Raw genomic sequence first — 10104 nt, forward strand, 5'->3', positions numbered from 1 at the left:
ATTGGAAACTCGCAAGAGAAAAATCATGAAATTGCAAGAGGAAGAATGGCTCCTCAAGAATCGCGCAATCTGGATAGAGGCCGAAGATAAAAACATGACATTCTTCTATCATTTTGCTTCTCAATGCAAGAGTCAAAATACTATTTGGGATATCACAGATGGCACAAGTCAAAATATTTATAAATTGGAAGGAATCCACAAGGAGGCTACCTGATTCTTTGGGGACTTCTATTGGGCACGTCCAGTGGTGGACTTAGAAAATCAATTGAAATGCGTACAATGTTTCCCTCAAATTTTCTTGACAAAGGATGATGCAATTGTCAGAGGGTCGATCACGATTCATGAGGTTTTTATAGTCTTTAAGTCCTTTGCCAAAGACAAGTGCCTTGGACTAGATGGTTGGACTATTAAGATTTTTCCCATTCTTTGAAATTATGGGTAATGAATTGCTACAGAGGGTTCAAGAGTCGAGACAATATCAAAAAACATCTAGGGCTATAAATGCAAAGTTCATCGCATTCAATCCAAAGACTTTGAGGCCTACAACTTTCTCTGCTTGTAGACCTACATCATTATGCCTTGTGATATGAACATGATTAGCTATAACATTTGTGCTTTTTTCAATGAATATAGCCCTACACCACAAAAAATGCATCACAAGAACTTTGAAATCATTAATTGAGTGGGCAAATTCCCTACAAGTTTTTTTGACATTGCTGCAAAATTAGAAGAAAGTGAAAGCATAGCACAAATTGTCTTTTCTGGAGATTTGTATATACATCTCAATTGACATTGTAGTTCAGGAGCAAATACCTGGACATAAGTTATAGCACTATGGGGTCTTTCATTTTGTGCAAGATGGCTCCAACTAAACTTTGTTCAACTTTCACCCCTCCATTTTTATGCAATTGTATGTGCATGATAAAGGAGCTAAAAGGATGGTTTAAAGAGCTCACATTTACAGGGATCAAAATTTAGTTGTTGATGTTCTTTCAAATCAAGAACACCGATATCGAATGGATGAAATTCACTACAAAATTATCTTTCAAAGTTCTCTACAAAGCTCGAGAAATATCTCAATATGTTGATTTTATATTAGTAATGCTAGATGGACTTGGTGTTTAATTACCCTGTTAGGCAAAGACTTAGGTTTCTTCTTATAAAATCATGTGGCACATCTCCAAAAGGGAAATATTTTGTCTCATCTTTGTCATATAGTATATGATACTTGCATACTTTGAGTGATGTTCAAACAATGCAGATTTTCTATAGTTACAATCCATGTTCTGCTAATTAGCTCTATCTAACTTAGGTAAACAATTTTCTTTATTTTAATAGAAAACTTGTTAGTTTTTTCTTTGTTGGAAAAAAAAAGCCATAGTATTGGCCTAGGATATTGTAACAAAGCTTACTCACAAATTAATAATATCCATGGCAAAGTGGATGAATATTCATGATTAAGAATCTTGTTATATTCCAGGTTTATTGTAATTTCTATGTGCTTATTAATTAAATCTAAATGACTATAAAATCATTATTTTAATTTATATGATAAAATGGCTCATAATTTATAGTTATTATTATGTCATATATTTTTATATATTTTAATGTGATATACATAGTATGATTTTTTATTTTAAAAATGATTTATAATTTTATTAATAAAAAATTACAATATAATAAATTAAATTTTATTATTTTATTAATTAAGCTTACATTTAAATGTTTAAATTCATTCACAAATACTACATCTCCCCCATACAGCTTTATATTACTTTTAACACTATTATTTTTCAATTAAACAGATACGTAAATATTTTACAAACATTTACACCACTACATTGCCCCATACGTACAGCTTTATATTACTTTTAACATTCTATTATTTTTCAATTTTACAAACATTTACACCACTACATCGCCCCACACTGATATATAGATACACTACATCGCCCCACACTGATATATAGATACCTCTCGGAAATGATAATCATAGTTTACCCATTTTTCAAATTCTATCCAGTAATGAAATTGTAGAAAAGTATTCCCTAACACAATCAAGACTCAGACTTTTCGACACCTTAGATTTATAAGGCTTTTGATAAAAACATGAACTCAAAATACCAAAGGTAAATGGAATTCACAGCAGCACACGACATAAATAAAACATAATCAAAGGATGTTTATTTTAACTTAATAAGGTCCAACTCTCTCGAGATGAAAAGAAAGACCTTCATGCCTTTCATATTGGCTATGTAACTAATATTCGTTGGGTTTATTTTAACCAAATACAGGCCCACCTCTTTCGAGATGAAAGAAAGAGCTTAGTCCCTTTCATATTGGCTATGTAACTAAAATACAGGCCCACCTCTTTCGAGATGAAAGAAAGAGCTTAGTCCCTTTCATATTGGCTATGTAACTAATATTCCCTGAGCAATATTTCTTCCCGCTTGTACTCTTCCAAATTTATCAATGGATCCACTCCAATTTCCATCACACTCAGCTCCAATTTCTCATTAGCTCTATTCCTCACTCAAGCTGTCGCTCTTCACTGTTCCTCCTGCAATCACTCCTCTCATCTCCTCTTTCATTAATCAAGTGAAATATTAATCAAAGGAAATAATATATGAATTACATTATTTCCTCTTTCATTAATCAAAGGAAATATATGAATTACATTATTCGGCTCAGATTCTTAAAGATAGCTAAAAACCCATTTGGGGCAAATTAGACTAGAACCACAACTACTGCAACAAATTGCCTAAGTTAATGAATTATCTGACCAATTAATTAAAATCCTAACCTAACAAACCACACATTGAGGAACCAACTCCTCTGGTAAAAAAATTCTTTTCTTGGACCTCTCGATCAAAGAGTATTAAAAGTATTACGGATGTCCCTGCATCACAAATGGATTATTTTCAATGGAAAACTAGATTCGTTGTTCTTATCCTCGTGTTCTTAGTAAAAAAGTACAACCTTCATTGCTATTTCTTTTAGTAAAAGTAAAAATTTCATTGCAATTTTTCAACAAATTAGAAGCCTCTAGTACTTTTCATTGTTTTTCAAGTTCAAACTCCAGAAAAACACGCTTCATTACAAATTCCAAGTGGTGTTGCGACGTGTAGCGGCAATGCCCTGTTTTTAACCGCGAGACAAGACCACAACACAAATCTATTTTGCAAAACTATTATTCAAATATTTAAATCAAACGCAAAACTCTTCAAAAAGGTCGGGTATTATTTTTGAAGCATTATTTTGCAAACTCTCGGGCAAGCACTATTTTGGATTCAAATCTTCGACAAAGAACTGACAAGAAAAGGCCAACAGATGATATCATCCATCTCTTCCAAAACAGATATCCTGATATAGCCCAAATAAGAACTCTAGAGATTAGCCCACATTTGTATTTCCGCCTCACAGCACGAAGATGTTTCAAACTTATTACAGTTTCTACAATTATGACCTCAAAACCATACTTTGTCAAGAACCTTGCCATGCCAAAGATAAAAGGCCCTCCAAGACAACAATAAAATACCATACAGGCTTATTAAAACACATAAATTTAAGTTGGCAAAGGACAGAATAGAGAAGTACCATTTACCTGAAAAAACTACTAAGTTGACAAAGGACAGAATCGAGAAGTACCATTTACCTGAAAAAACTACTAAGTTGACAAAGGACAGAATAGAGATGTACCATTTACCTGAAAAAACTAAAAATCCAATAATAAGCAAGAAAGAAAAGTTACGATGTGATATTGTAAACAATACCACTTGGTATCAGTTTCATTGCCATAGAAGCTGGGCCCAACCACTCTCCAAGATAAGTTAAACCAAAGCCACTAGACTTAGCATCAGGAAAAACCTTGAGGCAGAGGCTTGCTCGACTCATATTGGCAAACACTCGAGACAAAGGCAAAAAGAATTCAGATCATGAAAATTGGCGAAAACTTCAGAAAATAAGGGTAAAATCAGTGAACAGAGATTGAATTTCACGTTGACTGTACAACGTTGACTTAGGCTGGCCAGAAATTCTGTGACACGATTTTATAGTAGTGGGTTTTTTACCATACGACTTCTGGTGAAAAAAAAAAATTTAGAGCTTGTAAAGGCTTTTACCCAATGTTTTAAAACTCAGACTTGACCTTGGAATCAGCCTAGGGTCAACTCAGACTCGGGCTGATTTGAATTTGATGACTCAATTTAATAAAAAACACATATTTTTAAATATATTGTAAAAATTTAAAACCATGATTGCAGAATTTGATGACCCGATTTAGTAAAAAACACATAAATTTAAAAATGTTTAAATTTTAATTGAAATATATTGTAAAAATTTAAACCATGATTGCAAACCATCAATCAGAGAAAATATGCAAACTCTGCTCATGTATATGCTTTGGAAGGGTGAATAATCAAACACGGTATTAAGTGTGAATACACATCAGAAACAAAACGCATAATCAATGAGCTTCTACTGACCCACTACAAATCATTGATCAACATAAATAACTAAATAAACTTTTCCTTCAAAATTGGACCACGATGAGGTTGAGGACTAACTAGGCCGAGTTGGACCGGTGATGTTCCCCACACCAAACAAAGGGCCAAGTTGACTCAGTTTGCAGTCAACTAAATCAACTCGGTCGAGTTTAAAAACACTGCTTTTACCATTCATTGTTTCATGCCCAAAACGGAGATACTGAAATATCACTGGCACCTAATAAATGCAGAGAGAACTTCGATTTCTAAATTTCACCATTTCAAGCTCAAAAAAAATTGATTCGTATTAAATAATAGACTGATTAAACACACTAATGCATCATGGGAACATCCGTCTGAATTGAGTAAAAAATAACTGCTCTTCTTTTATCTTGTTCAGCCAAAATATGTTTATGAAAATCATCTTCTAAAGATTTATTCTAAAGAATCAGCTGAATTGAACCTAACATTAGCACATCTTAAAGCATGCATTCAATAACATAATAAGCAATTCTCACAAAAAGCACATGCATGGACGATACTTAACAAACAAGAAAATTCTTACAAGCCAAAATATATAATGGAAACATAGATGTAATTACCCAACTGAATATAACACACTGAGCGACAAAGAAATGTATCTTTCCTCATTGTAATAGCAAGGGCCGGCCTAGGTTCTATCATCCTACAAATGTTGACGCTTAAACCAGTGATCTAAAAATGTTCACCAAACAAAATTCTTGAACAAAACTTCAGTAAACAAAGAAATACTCGGAATTTTAGTCCCACAAAGGCCAAATCTGAGTGGCAATAAATCTTACTCTTGTTTGTGAACATACCAAAATGTCCAAATACACATACGGCATAAACAACACCTCTTCCACCTAATAACAGACGAGGAACACACTAACTGGTTTTGTCGGTCTTTGCAGCAGCTGAGGCAGCTTGTCCACGTAAACGACCAGTTCTTCTTGCAGCAATAAGACCAACTTTCTGCCCAGGTGGTGCATCACGGCGCACAGTACTGGCATGACCAATATGCTGATGGTTACCACCACCATGAGGATGTTCAACTGGGTTCATAGCCACACCACGAACCTTGGGCCAGCTATTTCTCTTGACTCTGTACTTATGGTATGCATTTCCAGCCTTGAGCATGGGCTTTTCAGTCCTTCCACCACCAGCAACTTGACCAATCATTGCTCTGCAACTGCTCGGCACTATTTTCTTGGCTCCAGAAGGTAGCTTGATCCTGAAATATATTGAATAGAAGTATTAAAAAGGAACCTACCAAATGCCTTTCCAATGTTTGACATAGAACCAAAAAAGCTTAGAAATGTATATACGATGAAAACAAAGAGAATGATTTAGTCGGATTAACATAAATTTTGGAGAATTTAGACAAACTCAACAATTTGAGAATGTTAGTCCTAATAATTGAACTAAATATTGAATAATAATTAAATCCCACGTTCATACCAAATAAAAAAACAAAGTGCATGTTTGATGAAATTCATATAAATAAGGCTTTCCGAAGGTTACAAATGTTTCAAAACAATTCAACAAATCATGCATACAAGAAGATGTAACTAAATAGAAAAGTTGAAAGAGTAGCATGATTAGGCATGTGTCAGGGCACCCAACAAATAGTACATGAATGTATGATGCAGCTAAAAATACAGGAAGGCACTAAAATCATTATGATAAAATGCAGTTCAGAAGAAAGGAATAAATCTTAATGTTACACAAAGTTCTAGAAACAACTACAACAATTCCGTTAGGATTTGAATGTTACGCATAAATTTTACGAAATGATAACAATAATGCCGTAATCTAACACTCATACCACCAAAGTCACTTACTCAAACAATCTGGTTATCAAAAAAAAGGGCGAAATTCTTATTATTAAAACTGATGTTTAAAGTAGATTGGAAGAATTATCTGGAGCCCACGTGCACATGGCAAACGGGGCCACAAAGGGCAGACCACAAATTAGCCTGCTTGCAAAGGCGAAGTGGCCTAAAAAGAAAAAATGCTTAGGCATGTGACCTAGGGAGATTGGAACCCTGTCTGGCAGCTAGAAACTCCACCACCCTCGCATTGAACAAGACTCCCACAGGCACACAAGACCAAACCTTATTGGCCCTGCCTACAACTAGTACTCTACAGGGATTAACTTCCTCCATATACACCTATTTAAGCATGCTAATTCAGCATAGTCAAGTATCAAGAAAACATTTTTTGATCTAGCAAGATTTACTGAAACCTTGGTAACAATAACCATGCATTTATAATTGACATGGCCTACAGGACGGAATTTTCTTACAAGTTTGGGTTTATAACTGACATGGCCTACAGGACGGAATTTTCTTACAAGTTTGGGCAATGCTTAGCATAGAGAAAAAACACTCAACAAAATAATAAACCACTCCAAGAAACAAACACATAAACATTTAATTTGAGAATGTCATACAAAGAAGCATATCTGAACATATTTTCCAAAGCACTTCTCGAAAGAAAGAAAAAAGTTATACAGAAACATTCAAATACAACTACAGAGGAAGGAATGGCACTCCAAGCACAGATAACTCGAACAGTTATGCCTAATATATGATTTTAACGGCTTGTTACCAGAAACATTATGTCACACCTGTGTTTCTAAGTGAACCCATCTGAAAGAATTTAGGAACAAGCACGTCATAAACACCATTGCTGACAGCAGTTTACTGTTTTTGACCAGGAAACAGATTTCTCAAGAAACAACCTACGATTCTCAAGAATCACGTCCATTCATCAGAGAAATAGACCCTGCACTTGTCAAGAAAAGCATAAAAAATGCTTACTTAAAAATACAAAGAATCCATCACCCATCTAAATATAAATTGATTTAACAGCAAATCGAAAAAATGCACATGGGAGTTGCAGTGATGCACCTACTATTGCATTTGGAAATAAAGCCAGCTTTTCTTTAACCAGAGGCCATGAAAGATGTAGTGTGCCAAATACGTAGGCCTAGTTGTCTTATGAATTGTTAGAGATGGGGATTTTCAACATTTCCTTTTAATTTTTTTGTGCCTGCTATTACATGTAGTTAACTCTCTATACATATTTTCAATAAATTATTTCCCCTAAAATATTTAGCAGTCATATCGATCTTAAATATTGTTTTAATAATGTGCGAATTTGGGAACATTACATAATTTGGTCGTGTGATAATAGTGGCGTTACATTTGTTTGTCGTTATAGCTTGTTAATCCTTGCATGAGGAAAGTATTCAAAGTTAAACTGGATAAGATTCAAACATAAAATCTGCCCGTTACGTGTGTGCAAATCTGCCAAGGGGCTCAATTCGAAACAGTGAACTAAAGACTTCAAGCAGTGCGCATTGGTAGGTTATTTCAGCCGCCAAAAACGAACATTGTGGCAGATGGCTTTGTGGGCAGAAGAAGAACGGTCGCTTTGTGGGCAGCAGAGTTTGGTACGAGACAATAAAGGGTAAGATTCATATTTCACCTCTGCATCGAGAGATGTTATCTTTTGTATTTGATAGCTTGAGAGAATGATATGCGGTGCTTAAGTCAGGCCCCTGGATGTTTGAACCTTCGGAGCTTGTTCTTCTTCAATGGCAGACAAATTCTGCCCCAAGGTTTGCACGGAGGAACAAACTCTTTCTCTACTATCACGTTTATCAATGCATTACTTGAAACCAAATGTACGTAATTAGAAACGATCTGCAGGAACACATAACTCCAGAATGTGAAGGGCAAGAATGGATTCAGATTCTGAGGAAAATGTGCATTTACGTGCAGATTCTGCCATCGACATAGAGACATTCTGATAATTTGACCTCTGAAGCATATAGCCTATAGAAGCAGAGGTATTCAGAGGAAAAAAAATTCTACTTAAAATCAAAATCTAAGATCATTGATGATAAGGCTTCACAAATCGTTCAGTAGAAGGTGTACGAAGCGCAGGAAATCTGGGACTTCATGGAACCTACTCGCAACACTAATGCAGAACTCTTGCAACCTCGGGAACTATTACGTCCAAGCCTAGTTTGTCATGGTCTGCTCTGTTTCAAGATCTCTAAAAAATTGCTGGGGGTATTCTCAGTGTACATCGAATACATATGCATTTCCAGCCATTCAACAGGTTGGTAGTTTTGCTGCTCAGAAAACCGGTATAAAAACGCGGTGCAAGAAATTAAAAACGCACCAAGAAAAACGAACCTGCTAGTGCCATTATCAAAGTTGTGACTGACGACGATAGCGTAGTCTCCCGAAGCTCGGGCAAACGAACCACGGTCTCCGACATGTTGCTCCACATTGCAGACGATAGCTCCCTCAGGAATAGATTTGAGAGGCAGCACGTTGCCCACGGTGAGATTGGCCTTCTTACCGCAATAAACGAACTGGCCCGTATACATACCCTCGGCTGCGATGTAAAGTTCCTTCTGGTGCCTATAGCGGAAGGGATGCCTGAAAGTCACCCTCAAAAGCGGGGCACCCCGCCCTGGGTCATGAATAACATCGGAGACAATGCCCTTGATGTAGCCATTGCGCTCCCCATAGTCGAGGCTGCGAAAGCGTGCAGGTCCCTTCCTGTGATGCGTGTGGGATCTGAACACCGACCCCGCTCCCTTCCTCTGTGCTCTGATCACTCTTCCCATTGCTACACTACACTCCAACCCTCCCTCCCCGATACAGAAAAACCCTAACGCGAGAATTTTTTTCAGGCCAGGTAGTTTGCATTTTAACGAGGCGAGAAGCTATACTGCGCGATCTGGGAATTTAGACGGCTCAGATCGTTTCTAGGGTTTATTCAGAGGGTCAAGATTGATATCATCTCAACGGATGGGATTCTGCCTTTGAATAGATCGGACGGTTTATGTGGTGAGAACTATTGTAGAGAGGAGATCGGTCGTGAAAGCGGTTCCAAAATGCCACAAGTGTTTTATTTTCACTTATTAAGTGAATGTTTTGTTTCACATTAGGTTAAGAGTTGAAAGTAAAAAGGATTTATATTTCAAGAGATTTCATCTCTTTTAACATTTTATATGTCTAAAATATTAGTATTTATAATTATAAATATAATTTATTAGCGTGATGTTTTTTATTTTATTTTATTTTATTTTAATTTTAAAATTTTATTTTGATTGAATGAAGACTCAAAATGTTAAACATGACATTACATCTTTACTTTAGTAGAGAGTTTACATAGATCGTGAGATTTGACAGTGTGGGCAGGTTTGAATTCCAAGTCATACTCCTAGAGAGAGGTCATCACATTGTCCATTTGTTACCCTAGCTCTTTTTGCACGAACAATAATTTTATAGCAAGGTGGGGGACTATTACTTTTATGTGGCTCTTCACGGTATATGGCCATAATTGCTCAATTGCCTTATACATTGCATAGGCTTGCGTGTTTGTGTCACGATAGTTTAGTTTAAAACCTTGTAAACGCGTACTCATAAAGGAGATTGGCCTATTGTCTCCCTGGTCATCTTTTTTAGTGAGTACACCTATTAATGAGAAATCAAAGGCAAAGGTGTACAATGAGAAATCCTTGTTGAAATAAGGACTATAAAAGGTAGAGGCTTGTGATACAGCATTTGTTATT

General features: G+C 35.9%; 1 protein-coding gene across 1 annotated transcript; it reads right to left on the minus strand.

The window, feature by feature from the left end:
* Positions 1-5060: 5060 nt before the first annotated feature.
* LOC149253566 (large ribosomal subunit protein uL2-like) lies at positions 5061-9237 on the minus strand. Its single transcript, XM_089459962.1, has 2 exons — positions 8714-9237; positions 5061-5736 (listed from the first exon to the last, which is right to left on the minus strand). The coding sequence occupies exons 1-2, from the start codon at positions 9151-9153 to the stop codon at positions 5391-5393; spliced, it is 786 nt and encodes a 261-aa protein (XP_089316088.1). The 5' UTR covers positions 9154-9237; the 3' UTR covers positions 5061-5390.
* Positions 9238-10104: the final 867 nt, after the last annotated feature.

Source organism: Pinus tabuliformis, chromosome 7 (assembly GCF_031772625.1).
Source record: "Pinus tabuliformis cultivar Carrire ecotype Pingquan chromosome 7, CPIR1, whole genome shotgun sequence".
NCBI classification, from domain to species: Eukaryota; Viridiplantae; Streptophyta; class Pinopsida; order Pinales; family Pinaceae; genus Pinus; species Pinus tabuliformis.

What these genes read in the sequence shown, in the direction of transcription:
- LOC149253566 (XM_089459962.1), bottom strand. Translation starts at nt 9,153, where the DNA reads ATGGGAAGAGTGATCAGAGCACAGAGGAAGGGAGCGGGGTCGGTGTTC. An exon ending in TTTGATAATGGCACTAGCAG is followed by an intron (nt 5,737 to 8,713) that starts GTTCGTTTTTCT and finishes AATATATTTCAG; the next exon opens with GATCAAGCTACCTTCTGGAG.